At 55.7% G+C, this 15,895-nt stretch overlaps 1 protein-coding gene across 2 annotated transcripts in view; it reads right to left on the bottom strand.

Moving 5' to 3' along the window:
• The window catches only part of ZNF609 (zinc finger protein 609), a 28,233-nt gene extending 13,460 nt beyond the window's left edge, over window positions 1–14,773 (bottom strand). The window contains exon 1 of one of the 2 annotated variants that reach the window (XM_042837147.1): window positions 13,844–14,773. In XM_042837147.1, coding sequence (XP_042693081.1) covers window positions 13,844–14,593 — 750 coding nt within the window. In that variant the 5' untranslated portion in view covers window positions 14,594–14,773. The remainder of the gene's footprint in view (window positions 1–13,843) is intronic. The other variant, XM_042837149.1, reaches the window with a different exon arrangement.
• Window positions 14,774–15,895: the final 1,122 nt, after the last annotated feature.

Here is a 15,895-nt window from a genome sequence, read left to right as displayed (position 1 = left end):
CGTCACCATGTCACCATCCCACGGCACACACTGAATGCCACCTCCCTGGGGTGGGATAACCATGTGCAGCTCCAGCTGGCAGCTTCAGTGGGTGCCTCCAAGCCCGACAGCACAGCCCCCAGGTGACCTGCTCAGCGCTGGCTGACATCATGCCAGAGGGCGGTGGGGCTTATCTCAGTGCTGGCAGCACTTGGGGATCAGCGTGCCTTTGATCAAAGCAGGGACAGTGCCCAGGACAGACGTGCTGGCACCCACTCACCCGCTCCAGCCATTTACAGGATTATCAGAGCAGCTCTAGCAAAAGAAAGCAAGCAAAAAAAAAGGTGTTTTCTATTGGAGAGGGGCAGCAAAGAGCAAAGACAGGGGATGGGTGTGTGAGGAGGAACGGGGAAAGAGAAATCCCAGACATCGATCTCCTGATGGGGAGATGCAAGTCCAAAAGACCTCAATGCTGCAGCTCCTTGAAAGCGTGCCAACAGACACCACAAAATCCAGCTGAAGGACACAGGACTCCAGGCAGCCGTGCCAGAGCCCACCCCAAAACCCAAATCCACACACCCTCAATGCATTTGGGACAAACTGGCTGAGAACTCCTGCAGGGCCCATCCTTCTCGGAGGGAGACTTCTAAGCTCTGCTGCTTCGGGGAGGTCAGGAGGACACGCTGATCCTACACCATCCTTTGGAGGTGGGGAGAACCCAACTGTTTCCCATACACCTCCATCAGGATGAGCACCCACCAACCACAGCGCATGGCTGACACGAGGTGCCGGGGGCAGGCACTCAGCTGGAAGACAGCACAGCTCCATGTGCTTCCTTTGCCTTTCTTTCATCTTTCTCCTGAATTTTCCAGCCTAAATCCTGATCCCATGCTCAGCCCCCCAGCAGCTCGCACCACGGCACGGCCACGCAGCACACAGAGTGGCATGCGAGCTGGGAGCATTAATTATTAAGTCACTTGATTAATTAATGATGCTCCTGCAAGCACAAAGTCCTACACATTCAAAGTTCTCTTTGGAAAGCTGTGGCATTTATAGGACAGCCAGTGGAGGCAGAGCTCGGGATCTGGGAATGGCGTCGGTGTAGGATGACTGCAAAAGCCAGGCACCTGGCTCCTGGGTGCAGGAGGATGAGCAGGAATGGCTCAGCGCACCCAGTGCCCTCACTTGCCTCAGTCCCAGGGTGCCCCAGCCACGGATGTAGGAGAAATGCAGCAAACCCATCTGGCGGGTGCAGAGACGCAGAAAACAAGAGTGCTGCACATGCTCAGCATAGCCAGGTGTTCAGGGCTCCTGGAGAGGCTCCATTCCAGGGTGAGAGAGACGTATTTCAGATGCGATAAGCAGCAAAGTCTAGAAGGAGTTTCAGATCTATTTATCCCTCAGGCAAGAGGAGACATCTTCCTTCCATCTCTTTAATATTAAAGACCTGTTTTGGTATGATTTCCACGTCTTAGCCCTCGCAGGCTGCACGTTTAGGAAGCTGCCCGCTTGGCTCTTATCTCCTCTTCTTTGTAGGTTTTGCTCGAGTTGCCAGGAGAGATGCTCGTGGTTTGCAGTCACAAAGCCAGCTCTGTCTGACGGCTGATGGGGAGATTGCAGGCGGGGAGGCAGCGAGGAGCCAGCCAAAGAGCAGCATGGTACGTGCCGGCAGGGCAGGCAGGGAGACAGCACCCCACATAACCTGCATCGGGGAGGGGACCAACACGTTCCCTGCTGCAGAGCTGCCCCCACTGCACATCCAAGCAATGCAGAAAAGCATGCTTGAGTGCTGCTCCATCAGCTCCTCTGGACTGCAGCAAGCTTAGAGCTGAGATCCAAGAGGGATCTGAAATCCCCAGGGGTGGGAGCAGGGGGACGTTGACACCACCCAGCCCTGGGGCTTTCCTCCAACCCCAGGAAGGTTCCTACACTCTGACCTTGCAGTTCTCAGCCTGCACACAGAGATAGATGTCACCAAATCTTGGCTAGCTAGCCATGGAACAAAGCCCAGTGCTCAGGACAAAACAGCAGCCTGGGTTATGCTTGAGCAAATTTCATAGCTAGCATCCCTAAAATAAAGCAAATGCGCTGTTAGAGAAAGCATCTGCTTTATTCCCCAGGGCTCTCCATGCCACACACCGAGCTGCAAGGGACAGTTCCTCCCAAAGAAACACTACAGGTTCAGTGCTTAGTGTGCAGGTTGGGCATCCCACGTTGTTCAATCCAATCCTTGTCACTTCTGCCCTTACAATGTAGGGACCCTATGGCACCATGGCCCCAGGGTCCTACGTGCTCGCACCACAGCCTTTGGCTCCTAAACTGGGATTTTGTTGCAAATTTGGCTTCTCTGGATGTGAGGGAACCAGAAATAAAAGGCCAAGAGAACCGGAACAGCAGATACCCTCCTGAGAATGGCACGAAGAGATTCCCAAAGAGAGGATTCCCCATTATTTAGAGGATAGACACTGGTCTGTAGAGGAAAAAATAAACATTTCTGCCTCCAAATTCCCGCAGAAAACCCACCTAACCTCCAGCTCCTCTCCCTGAAAACACAGAGGCAGCATCTGTAGCCCCACCCTGCCAACTTCAGCCATCCAGAAACGTGTAGCTGGATCCACTGGTAGAGGTTCCAGCTATCAGAGGCAGGAAATGCAGGGAAGGCTGCGTGGATGGGGTTCTTGCCTATAGTGGGGACTGGGAAGTGGGGTGCTGGCCGGGATCAGTGGGTCAGCAGGATGCCCTGTGGGTGGGCAGGGTGGCTGGGGTTAGCTTTTGTCTAGCAGATGCAGGAGGAGAGGCCACAGTGCCTGCCAGAGCATCACCGTGTTTTTGTACGGGGGCAAGAAGAGAGAGAGCTCTGGAGCACGGAGGCTGCAGCCACATCTTGTTTTAATTGCATCAGCAATCACTAAGCAATTAATGGCAGGGAGTAGGAGGAGCAGGGCAGCAGGAGACAGAAAGGCACACAGCAAGTAGGGAGAAACAATTTGCTCTTTCTCCGAGGAGAGCAGCACCGTTTACATCCACTGCGCCCTGCTCCCAGAGCACCTCTTGTGCCATACCCAGGGACTAGAAGCGGCTCGCCGCCCTCCCAAAGCGGTCACTGCAGAACACTGGCTCAGGGATGGAACCAACCACTGTCCTGGGAAGTGCAGCCCGGATGCCAGAAGCCGCCCCGACCACTTCCACCCAGATGCAAACACTTCAGCAGCGCAGCCAAGCTGACCATGGGCCCCTTTCACCCAGCAGTCCCAGCTTACGGGGATCGGGGCGCCTCGGAGATTGCGCCGGGTCACGGCACGCTGAGCTGCGCAGAAGGGAATGGCTGCAGTGAAGGAGAGGCGGGAAGCGGTGATTGATGTGGACGATGTGCCATTCCAGGTCAGATATCGACAGGAGCCGTGCCTCCTCGTGGGCGGCGAGCCAGCCCGATTATCTGTCATATGCTGCAAGACGCAGTGCCAGCAGCCCGGCCGAGATCACCCAGCTTGTTTGTAAGAAGAAAATACAAACCCTCGGATGCAGGCAGCCAGCTTTTGTTCAAGCCTTCACTTGCCCGTGGAAGGTGAGCGAGCACAGCAGGCTGTGTTAAAGCACGCAATGCCTGGAGGCTGATCCTCCCTCGTGCTCCTCAAAGAGCGATGGAGAGCAGTGAGCAGGAGCGCTTCCAGAGGGAAGGACGTGAGCTTTCCTGGGAGCCAACGCTCTGTTAACCCTTCTTCTTGCTTCTCTTCTGTTGTGGAATCCTCAGATGCGAACCCTTGGCACACGGTGCCATTTTGTGTCCCACAGGGAGCACCAGAGCCTTTCTGCCTCTTGGGATCAGAAGTGGGGAAAAAGGTTTGTGGTGCTTGTTTGACAACCCCAGCGAGCAAGCGTAATGCAAATCTTAGTGCTTGCAAAGCGTATTTCATCTGGAGTTTGAAAAGAGAGAAACCAAATTACACGGAACAGAAAGTCAAGGAATGAAGACTGCAGGTTTCAGAAGAGCTCACTGGTTTTTGCTCCCTTGGGTTCTGCAAGTGCCTTAGAGGATGCCCATTTTCCAAAGGTGGATGTTCAGAGCTGCTCAAAAGAAGGCATATCGTAACCCACACATCCATCCTGATCACCTACGGAAATACGGACTGAAAGAACAGCGTCACCCTGGGTTTGGATTGCATCCATAGGCTGGAGGACCCAAATGGTCAACGCGCCATCATCAATGTCATTCAGAGCAAAGCCACTGAGGAAAGAGTCGGGGGTTTGTGTACAGACAGCCAAGCACGCCCAAGGCAAAAGCTTTATCCCAGAGTTCCAGCCCACGCTGTCCGGCACAGGCAGAGCAGAAGCAATGCCAACAAAAGCTCCGTAAGGCTCCTGGAAAGGCTGCAGCCTCAACTGACCTCCATCTAAATAACAAATCTTCACCTGCGACTTCAAACGACACGGCACGCCGGGAACCTGCCATTAGGTAATTAGGAACCTGAATTTTTACACCCGAGATCCAGCACCGCAGGTCATGCTGCAGTCGAGCCACCCACAGCATCAGGCCTGGCACTGGAAGAAAATGGGAGCAGGAGCTCGAGGATGTGGGAAGAGAAATAAAAGCTTGGCTTTGGGAGCCGGGCTTTGTCCCAGCAGGGCTTGCGTGCTAGAAGTTTAAGAAGGGGTTTGTTTGCTGACAGCTTAAAGGATTTAAGGGAAGGATTAACCATGGCTTTGCTGATGAGAGAAGCAGTGGCAAACTCAGAGCAATCCCATGCACATGGGGAGAAGCTGGAGGAGGATGGGAAAAGGGGGATGAGCCGAACCACAGGGCCGGACTGCTTTGTGCAGTAAGCTCAACTGGGAGCCACTCTCCCCAGCATTAACAACCTTCATCTGGTGCCAGAATATACAGGGAAAGCCTAAGGAGAGCCAGGCCCAGGGTCTCACCTGCATGCTGGGATGGAGCCCAGCTCGTTCAGGTGCCCAAACGGCAAGCATTTACAGCCAAATCAAGCTCACACTCAGCAGGACCCACAAGAGATAACAGCAGGAGGCAGATCTGCTCCAGGCAGTGGGACATGCAACTGGAGGGCTTCCTTCCAGCACAAGATGTCCGTCACTGAGCACCACAGGGCTCAAACAGATGCAGCCGATCGATGGGCTTGTCTGGCAGGCTGGAGCCCAGAGCCAAGGATGTGCTCTGGCTAATCCAGGCGCTCGAGTCATCGCGGCCGCCAGGCAAACAGGCACGGCCCCCTTAAAAGAAGGCATCGCCAGCACAGATTTAGCCGCAAGAGGGTGGGGAGATCGCTGAGCCCCAAGCCACGGGCTGAATCTTATCTGCTGCTTTAATACCTATCAGTGTTGATACAGATTAAAGGATTAGGCAGGATTACCGAAGGCAACCCCCCTCCAGCCCCAGGCGGTGAGGCTGGGCATGGGTGCGGTGCTCGCATTCCCCTCCTGCGCCCACAGCCCTCAGGAAAGCAGCCTCCCAAAATGTGGCGAGGAACCTTGCGAGAGCAGTGCAGGGAGCCAGGCTAGGCTCTCCAGGAGGCAGAGGAAAGCTCTGGAACACCGGCAGGCATCGTTTTGTTCTCCCCGAAGTTGCCTACCAACATGGAACTGGTGGCATCACTGCTGCGAGAAACCATCCCACCCATCCATCCACCATCCCTTCCCTAGCCCAAAGCTCTCTTACCAACACATTTGGGCAGCCTAGGGAGGCCGCCTGCTTAAAACCAGCTTTTTTCTTGCTGCTCGGCATAGCTTTTAATTGGATCACTCCCTGACCCAGTTCCCCACATGGCTGCACAAACCCTCCAGCATCAGTGTGGGAGGATGCACCAGGACGCCTCCTGCAAACGCCGATGGCCACATCGAACATCGAGCTGCAAAGAGAAGTTTCCCATTTTCAAATAGATGCCTGCATTCTAACACAGCTGCTTTCATGTGTGTGGCTACAGTGGGAGACCTACCGACAAGCGGTAAAGGAGCGTTCCAACTGGGCTGCTTCCCTTACCACACAGTCTCCATTGCAGTGCCGCTGCACTGAGCACCATCTGCAGCATCAGGTGGTGCCCATCCAAAGGTCTTTGCAAAAAGTCTGAGACGTGAGGGAAAGAACCCTGCGTGACTTTCTAGAGCAAAGCTGAACTTCCCTGGGTTGCACACACGAGCCAAAAGCAGTGCCCTTGTCACCCAGCACTGCAAAAAAGCAGCTCCACTGCAAGCTCTGCTCTAGCAGCTGTCTTCCTCCCAGCAAAACACCGCCAGGCTACAAGACCATCAAGACCTGCATGACTGGACTTTAGAAAAAAGAATAGGGGAAAAAACAAAACAAAACAAATGAGCAACATAACATAGAGATTTCCATTTCAGTCCAGAAAAAACAAACAGCGTTTGTCCCCCCGCCCAGGAAGGCACGAGCTGCAGAAGCTCGCCGGGTGCGTGCCAACAGCAATAAATCTGGGATGGAGCTGCGCTGCAGCCCGGCGCCAGGACAGATCCATCAGCCCTACAAATTCTTGGCCAGGACCAAAAAGCAGCTCCCTCCCTCCAGCCCTGCTGGGCCGAATGCCAGCTGGGTCCCCCAGTGACCCTACTGGGCCAGGCTCCCCATCCCACAAAACTGCCCATGGGGTCGATAACCATGGAATCAATGAGAGTATTCCAGCCAAAAACGGGACAGATGGGCTATTCCCACCAGGAATAACCCCAGGTGCAAATCATGGACCCTAAGGTTTGATGGGACACGAGTACCTCCAGCCAAGGGGTTCAGAGTTAAGTCCTACAAGTATCCTTTTCTCCACAGCACCTTAAAAATGGATTGCTTTGGATGACTGCAAATAGAAGTGAAGAGGTGTCCATCAGGAGAAGCAGAGCGTGGTGCAACGCCAGCACATGTCAGGAGAGCGTGTTGTGCTTCTTCCAGCAGAGCCAGCTCCGTCCCCATGAAGCATATGGCATCACAAACGTATTTCGCTTCCCGGGTGCACAATTTGGGAGCACACACGCCGTGTATCACCTACATGTCTCATCGGGGAAGGAGCAGAGCTCCTTGTCACCGCGCAGGAGTTGTCAAACAAAGTCACAGCACAGGGACGTGCTGTGAAAGGGGGCAGAATTGAGGCTGCTGCGCTCAGCTTTACGCTCTTCCTCCCAGGTGCCAAGAGCCCACCTACTGCTCAGATGGCTTTTCACTCCACACTTCAAGGATGAGCTGCATCCCGCTGCCACCGCTGCCTCCTCGGCACCCACCAAGCAGAGACAAACTCCCTGGGGACCCATGGCCCTGTAAGCCCTGGGAGCTCGAGTGCTTTCCTACAGCTGCCCGCCTCACTCACCCACAACTCTGCTACACAAGGAAGTCCTGAGAGCAGAACTTTGTCCCAAGCAAAGATTATTTTTGGCAGGCTTATCAGAACAGTTCTTGCTCCCTTAACCTCTTGGATAAGAGCGCGCTTAGAACAGTCCAGATGTTGGAGCACCAGTGAAACAAAAAGAAATGGTACAACACAACCCATGATAAAAACACACAACGAAAACACACAGAAGCAACAGCAGCACAGTCAGAGCCCGAAATGAGAAGCTCGAGCTGAAAAGAGGGAAGTTATGGGGAACTCAAAGTTACAGGGTGGAGATGAACCTCCCATACCAGCAAAAGCACTGCTCTGAGCAAGGGGTCACCTCTTAGGCTGCTCCAAAACCCATCACCCAAAGCAATCCTCCAACGCTCTGAATCGCACAATGTTTCCCGCTGCTACCAACAGATTCCCAAACAAATCCAATCTGTGCAACCCCTACAGCAGCGATTACTGTAAATTAAGCAATCTTCTCCTCCCAGGCCAGCGCTGGCCATCTCCAGCAGATCTGGGACAACTTTCATCAGCTGCTCCCAGAGGACTGCAGCTGCCAGCAAGCCTCCAGCGCTTTGAAGCAGACTTATTTTCTTGTTCTCCTCACCCAGAAGCACTAACACGATCCGATTAAATGGGCCACATGAAACCCAACCCACCCACACGCTCCCCCATTTTTGCCCTTTCCATTCATCGGCAGCCTCAGCGCAACGCGGGTTCATCAAATTTCTCCGCTTTCCTTAAATTCTTCTGCCAAGTTCTGATTAAAATCCTCCTAAGTGGTTTTCTCTTGATTCCATTTCCTAGAACCGAGAAGTAAAGCAGTCCTGAGCACGGCACTGAGTGCCAGCGTTAATAGCCGCCGACGCAGCCGGGCCATCTCGGTCTCCCACGCAGGCTCGTTAGGATCAATGGGAAATTGAAAGCAATTCTCTTCCCATCTCCCCTATCAGACCACCAGCTCCCAGAGGAGGTTGGGTTTTAATAGCCCTGCTCGTACCATGCTCGGATCGCTGTCAGTGTGGGCATGTTTCACGCTGCACCACCGCTGTGGGTATCGCTTCAGTGCTGAGTTTGAAACGCCGATGGACGATGCCTTTCTCCGTCCTCTTCTCCCTTGACCCGAGGGCTCCTGCACACTGCCTATGGAGGCAATGCAATGGGAACCCCAAAACACTCAAACCAGAAAATCCAGCACCTGTCCTCTCCACCCTGTCCTCCGCACCTGAAGGGCCCCACAGGGAGAGGCACTACTACCATCAGTCCCCAAACCCCATTTTTAATTCCGCAAGCACCCTTGGAGACCACTGAATCCACCTGTGGGAAGGCTCACCCACAAGTGGGTCTGAGCCCCCACCCATCAGGTTCTCCATCAGGGAAGACCTCCCTTCTCTGGTTGCAGGGCAGAGCTAAGAGCGGTGGAGGCTGCGAGTCCTGTGCTGGGATCCACCAACCCCACGCAGACCATGGGCACACGTGGGCACACTGGAGGGCAGCTCCACACGCAGCTTTCCTCACGCCAGGCCTGCGGCTCATCTCCCAGCAGTTACAGAATGCTCTGCTCGTGGCTGTAGTGTTTTTTCCTCCAAAGGGACACACAGAGGCCTTCTTGCACAGGTCAGCCCTGACAGCTCCCTTCACCCTCATACACAGTGTAGTATTAATAGCTAGCCTGAAAGACCATAAAACACCAAATATCTAAAGAGTTCCTGTGCCTTGAAATGTAAGCTAAGCAAAAAAAGAAAAAAAGCAGCCTTCCTGTTAGCAAACGGCTGTGATATATATACACACGCTTGCTTTCCTCCCTTCCAAGCCACAGAAGAGCAAACAGCACTCAAAGCTCTGCAACGCCGCTCTCCCTACAAGGCATCCTACAGACGTGCAGGTCTCCCTGCACCAGGATGGCATCCGCCAGCTCTGGCTGATCACTTTGTTTCCACCTCAAAGAGCTCGCTGGCACCTGGCCACGCTCCCCTCACTGGATCCTTTTCAGCCCTCAGAAGCAACCTGCCCAGCCTCAATTCTCCGCCCTGCCCTCGTCCCCTTCTGCCAAGCCCCGCTCTGGGCTCAGCTCACCGGGGTGAGGGGGATGAGCAGGGCTGCTCCCAGCTGGAAGCGGAGATGGAGGCGAGTGGGACTGCGCTCGTTTGCATAGCACCTGGGAAAAATCACAGCACGGTATTTACATCGCTAATTGGGGGAGCGAGCTTCCTGGAACAAGATTGCTTTCTGGCACAGGGAAGGGAAGAAAAAAAAAAAGAAAAAAAAAAAAAAAAAGGAGAAACGCACACAGACAGACACAAAAAGCCTAACCACCATTTGTAGCTGCGACTCCACCTGCAGCACCTGCCGGCACCAGGCGTGCATCCCGCCGCATTTGGTGGCATGCCATTCCTCTCCCACCAGCACGCCCGCACACAACCCAGTGTCACCCTCAAAAGCCCCAGTTGTGTTTATTGCCACCCCTCGGCTCCCTGCACAGCCCCAGGCAGGGCCAAGTAACAGGGACAGCAATACCTCCAGCAAACATTGCCATTAGAAACAGCACATCAGCAGGCTGCAGACACCTCCCCGTCCTTTCAAAGCCCAGCCAGCCAGCCAGTGCATGCCCATGGCGTTACAGGGATGCTCTGAAGCTGTACTTATGGAAAGGCTCCAGCTCCAGCCCTAAGTGCCCACAGCAGAGCACGGTGACCACAAAGAGGACGAGCAACCCTGTGCACCAAGGCAGCCTGGAAAGGCACAGGGAGGGCCAGCAGAGTGCTGGGCACGGTGGGCTGCCAGGTGGAGTGGCAGATTTGCTCATTAGTGGATTATTTCTGGCACACTCCCCGTGCATCAGCTCCCCAGAAGGGCTGTAAGAGCAGCTCACGGTTTTGAAGCCTTCGAGGCTGCAAGGCGCTGGAGACGCCGGCGAATCTTCCTTTAAAGAAATCTTGCTCAGCCAGATAAATGGTGCTGTGCAGCAGGGGTCATTAGGCTAATAAGCAGCCACTGTCAGCCTGGAAGCAAGGCAACAGACACAAGAGAATCCACCAAAGCCAGTTAGCCTCACCATCTGACCCATCTAAAGCAGCCACCATCTGCCAAGGAGTCTCCTTTGGCGGAGAAGCCGGGCAGGTGGGTGAGCACGCAGGGGCACGTGGCAGCCACATCTCTGGCCACTGTGAGGCTGGGGAGACACGGAGCGCACAACGCCACGCATTTATGGCTTCTCCCAGCCAAGGAAGTGCCGTGAGCCCGGTGCAAAGTCCCTCAACGGGGAGCAGTTCCCCCTCCCGCACGCTCCTCGCTCCTGCATTGTCATTCCACTCTCGTGCTTGGCAAACAGGAGCGGGTTGCTTGGCGGTGCTTGTGCCGCCGTGTCCTTGACAGGGAGCCGCCGGCCTCGGCTTCCAGAGCACTGGGGAATTGCACCGTGAGATGGAGACAGGGCTGCCCTGCGAATCAGCTCTTAAATTGGAGCCGGTGATGCAAACGAGCTGTGCATGGAAGCTAACGCAGCCACTAACCGGTCCTTCAGCTGTGCCCTGTGGGAAACCCAGCAGGAGGAGACACGATTTCCCCTGCTCTGCTACAATGCCTTGCGAAGTGGGATCAGCTGAAGCTCCCAGACTGCTAGCAGCCTTCAGAAAGAAAAAAAACAAAAAGCACACACATATAAATAACCTCTCAGCAGGAGCCAAAACTCAGAGCCTAACCCCATGGTTTTAAGTGAACAAGTCCAATTTCCTCCTTTGTAGCTCTTGACACATGTTGGCTGCGTGCCCCCTCCTCGCCTTGTTCCTGCAGCAGAAGGCTCTGCACTGCGGGTCAGGGGACGATAAGGAAATGAGCAGTGTAATTTCCAAGGCCTCCAAAGGCAGCCCTGTCAGCAGCTCCGGAGGCGGCTTACTCGAGCATGGCTGGAGAAAGGAAACCGTGGCGAGAAGAGGCGGCAGCTGCGCTGTGCGCTCCCTGGCTGCCCTTGGCTCGGCCCCGGCTGGGGCTGCCAAGCTGCCGATCCCTGGAAAGAGCTGGAGCAAGGGTGGGAAGCCTCAGCCATGAGCACCTCGGAGTGTTGGGTTTGGACGCCCTGCGTGCCCTAAAACCACGGTGAAAAAGGAGAGAGGGGATGGACACAGACCGCTCCGCAGCGCCTGTAAAGCACCTGGCCATTTCCTTCTAGGGGTGTCCTTTGCTTCAGCCCTGAGAAGAGCAAAGCCACAATGGGCGCTGCCCATCACCACCCCCGTGGCACTGGGGTCAGAATCTGATGCTGAAGCACGAGGCTGGGCGTACAATGCCTCATCCCTGCTTGGCCATATCTGCTTGCAAATCCACCATCTCGAGCCCATTCATCCTCACCACAAAGCAGCCTGGGCTTTGCTGAACCCCCGCATGGTGCAGCAATGAGCCAAGAAAACCAGTAATTTTTAGGTAAGAAGGCCACTCTGGGCTTTTTTTTTTTTTTTTTTTTTTTTTTTTCAAAAAGAGTGGAACTGGTGGGACTCCAGCTCCTACTGCCAGCGGGACATGCACCAAGACCTCAGTGGGGTACAGATGGGCATAACGGCTCCAAGGGCTCCTCCAAGCTTCAGGCAGAGAAGCTGTCCAGGTAGTTCTGCATCACGGCAAAAGAGCTGCCCACACAGGAGGAAATACCAAAACCTAAAATGGTGCATGGAGCTGGAAGTTCCAAGCACTGTGAACCTGCTGTGCTATCCGCTAGCAAAGAAGACAAACAAGAAGATGAGTGCCAGGGCGGAGATGAGACAGAGCAGAGGCACAGTCTGGATCCCCTTACCATGCCCCCTCACTCTCAGATCAGCACCAGCACGCTCAGAGCAAAGCTACACTGACTTCAGGAGAGAGAACGTGGGATGAAAACGCAGCGATGGCATCCGCAGGGGAACAAACAAGGCCTTCTGCCTGAAACTGCAGCGCACGTGATGCAGAGAAGGTTTTGTGCAGAACCAAGCCTCCAGCAGCTCCTGTTTGCCTTTTCCTTGTTTGCAGCAGCGTCACATCTGGACAATCATCAGGGAAAGAAAAAAAAGAAAGAAAAAAACCACCTCCTCCTGCTGAACAAGCTCTCAATCAAAACAAAGCCGGAGCAGCAGCCAAGAGCTGGGAGGCTCTTTTGTTTAATGCTTAACATCCCCTGGCTGGCCAGCACCGCTGCTCCCCCCAAATGCTGCACCTCAGCAGCTGGGCCACGTGCAAGGCTCAGCACAAGGCTCCATGCAGGAACTGAGCCCCCTTCCTGTCCCCCACATCTCTGCTGAGGATGCAGCAGGGACTCACAGACCAAGTTAAAGGAGGGCAGGGAAGCTCGGCAAGAGGTGGCTGCATGCAGGGGGATCCCAACCCCTCATTTTTCCCCTCTCTCCCTCCCCAGATGGGAATCGGCCTCAGAGCCTCCTCAAGCTGAAGAGGTTGCCCCACACAAGTGCCCAATGGGCTTCTCCTCCACAAGCCCAACTTGCAGCCATTCGAATCCATCATGCAAAAGAGCATCTGTTCCTCTTCCCAGCATCATTCACCTGGGTTTTGGTGCTGGGAGGGACATGAAATAGCACACCTTCTCCACACCACTCCTTAATTTCACAAGCTTCAGCTGATGGCCCCACAGGCCTGTTTTCCTGACTGACCCTAGAGCCACTCACTCCATTCCCTGTTCTCTCCCCCAGCCTTCTGCCTGTATTTTCATAGCTCTATGCTCTACTTTCGCAGACATTTCCCCATTCTTGCTGACATCAGCAGCTCTCCCCATCCTCCCTCCCACCTCCCCACCACCCCCCCCAGTGTCCAAAATCTGCAAGTCAGAACCAGAGAGGAAACACATCAGCTTCCACATCGCCAACCACAACTCCAATCCCGCACACCTCCCCAGTGCAGGAGCATGGCGCCACCGGCACAAAGGGGCTTCGGTAGGCATGAGCACACAGAGCTGTGCATCCGAGGGCGCCCAGACCACTGCTCAGGCTCTCAGACAGATCAGGCACACTCTGCCACTGCAACCCACAGGGCTCCTGGAATTGAATTGCAGGGTTTGCCCATATGCTGCTCCTGCCCAGCCACAGCACCAGTGCCACGCAGCAGCAGAGGAGAAATGCACGAGAACCACCCACAGCAAGGCAGTGGCCACAGGCTGACTGTTGCTGCAAGCTGGGCAAAGCCCACACCCCACGTGAGGAGGCTCCTGTCAGCCCGATGCACCTGTGCAGATCCCACATTTACCAGCACACGAAGGTCTCCTCATCAGCAAACGATGCAAGGGAAAAAAGAAGTTCTTGGGGAACCACAGGCAGCTCTGACACAAACAGCAAGGCCGCTGTGGCTGACAACAGGCTGGAAGCCCACGGTGCCCACGGTGCCAGGAGCTGGAGGAGGCACAGAGCTACGCATCCCTCCGGGCTCCTCCTGCTGGGCCGTAGGGACCAGGGAAGTTCACAGGAGCCACTCCTGCTCCTTCACCACACGCAGCAGCACGTCGCAGAGCGCAACAACCTCTGGCACTGCCACCGCTCCTTCACAGCCCGAACCTTCCTTACCTTCTCCGATTTGACCTTTTTCAGCTGCCGGCACTCTCCTTCCCCATCCTCCAGCTCTGACTTAACTCCCAAGGGGTTGAGCGCAGCTCCTGTGTCAATAGCTATACTCCCAAGCTGCTCGGTGGCAGCAGCAGGCTCCGTCCCCTGGCCACCATCGTACTGTCCCACCCTCACAGCCAGGGCCAGGGGCTGCAGCACACCAGGCTCCTTCTCCGTCGGAGCCCCCGCACCCTCACTCCTTTCCTTCTTGCTTTTGGACGAACTGCCCTCCTTGTCCTTCTTGGAGCCGGCCACGCTGCGAGACGCCTTGGCCGACTTCTCTGAGCCCTTGGGGGTGACAGCAGGCCCCAAACCCCCCGAGTTCGCGCCATCCCCAGAGCGTCCTTGAGCCTCCTTCTTGCCCCCAGCTCCCTCACCGGCCGTGAACAAGGAGCTGCCCGGGGCCGGTTTGCCACTGTCCTTGCCGCTCTTGCTCCTTTTCGACTTGGATTTGCCCTCCTTGCCTTGCGGGCCTGGCACCGGGCTCACAAACTTGATGTTGTCAGGTAGGGTCGCCACCGCGTTGGGCGCCGGGAGCCCCACCTCCTTGGAGCCTGACATTTCCAACTTCTGCTGATCCTTCTCCAAATCAGCGTCCAGATCAATGATTAGATTCCCTACGCCAATGTCCCATTCATCCCCGCTGTCGTACGTCTCTACCGGGTTCGCATCGATTCCTTTCCCTCCGGAAGCTCCGCTGCTCAAGGACATCTTAGAGTTAACGGCCCCTCACGGTTCAAGGCTCTTCCCTGCCTCCTGCCCGGGGTCCGCAGCGCTACGACGTCCTCGGGCTGCCGGCGCTCGGGGTCTGCCCAGGTGACGGCATCGCTGCTGGAAGGGAGAGCAGAGAGAGGAGTTACATGTGGAGGATGGCACAGAGGGGCAGCCGCACCCAGCTCTCGCCCCACTGCCACCGCGCACCCCAGCCGGCGACAGGGTGCGAGTCCCCTCAACCGTCCTCACGTCCCTGCAGCAGCAGGAGCCATCTGGCAGCGGTCCCTCGATCGATGCGAGGCCCTGGCAGGTCACAGCTCCCGGCTCCAACAAGACATTACTCACACATTCCCTGCTCGCCATTTCCCTCTGAATTATTGAGCGCGGCCCTGGGATGGAGGATTGATTCCTCTCCTGACGATGCCACCCACGGCCGGGCTGCCTGGGGGGGCTGCTCCGTTGCCAGGCACGGGGCTCAGTGCCTCCCTGGGAAATAAATCCCAGCCCTGGGGCACATGGCCACGGACGATGGCACAGAGACGGCAGGGAGCAGGGCGGCACAGAGCGGGGAAGGAGCACCGCACCCGGCCGTGCAGCTGCAGAGCTGGGAGGAAGCCCTGAGCCCCATCTGGATGAGGCCCCCCTCCAGCTCTGCTGTGCCTGAGGCCTGCTGCTATTGATGAGCAGCACTTCAAAAACAGGTGACTTCAAGAGAAACAAGGGGAAAAAGAAAGAAAAAACAAAAAACAACACACACAGAGATTTCTTCAAACTCCAGCAAGCAGGAGCCTGGAAAGCAGCTTCATGGTGCGTTTCCAGAGATGCAAACACTGTAAAAATGCCAAGGATTCTTTCATCAGACAGGCTGCCGCAGCCAGACCATTTTCCATCTGCTCCCCACAGCATCCCTGGCTCCGCGCAGCCAATAATCCACTCTCTGACAGGTCATTACGGAGAGCTTGAACCCCAGGAGCCAGGGGCGAGCACGCAGGCTGGAAATGAAAAGCACTGACCTCTCATTTCAGCGGCAGAAAGTGCCGAATCAGGAGCTCCGTGTGTGCTGACGGCCGCACCAAGCCTCCCCGCGCTGCTCTCACCTTTCTCCTCCTCCTGCCCACCTTCCTGCACACACAGCTGGAGCATCCCACTCTGCACCCTGCACCCAGGCCCTTCCTTTCCCATGCTGGAGCCGTGGCCCCGTGCCCTATGTGCAGACAGAGGGGCACGGCAGCACAGCCGGCCCCGCAGCGCCCCAATGCTCCATGCCATGGTGCAATATTGAGAACACAGCAGCAGACG

This window comes from Centrocercus urophasianus, unplaced genomic scaffold (assembly GCF_019232065.1).
Source record: "Centrocercus urophasianus isolate 14NV4802_14NV808 unplaced genomic scaffold, USGS_Curo_1.0 seq_687, whole genome shotgun sequence".
Lineage (NCBI taxonomy): Eukaryota > Metazoa > Chordata > Aves > Galliformes > Phasianidae > Centrocercus > Centrocercus urophasianus.
The sequence above is the reverse complement of the archived record's forward strand: the minus strand, read 5'-3'. Positions and strand labels throughout refer to the sequence as shown.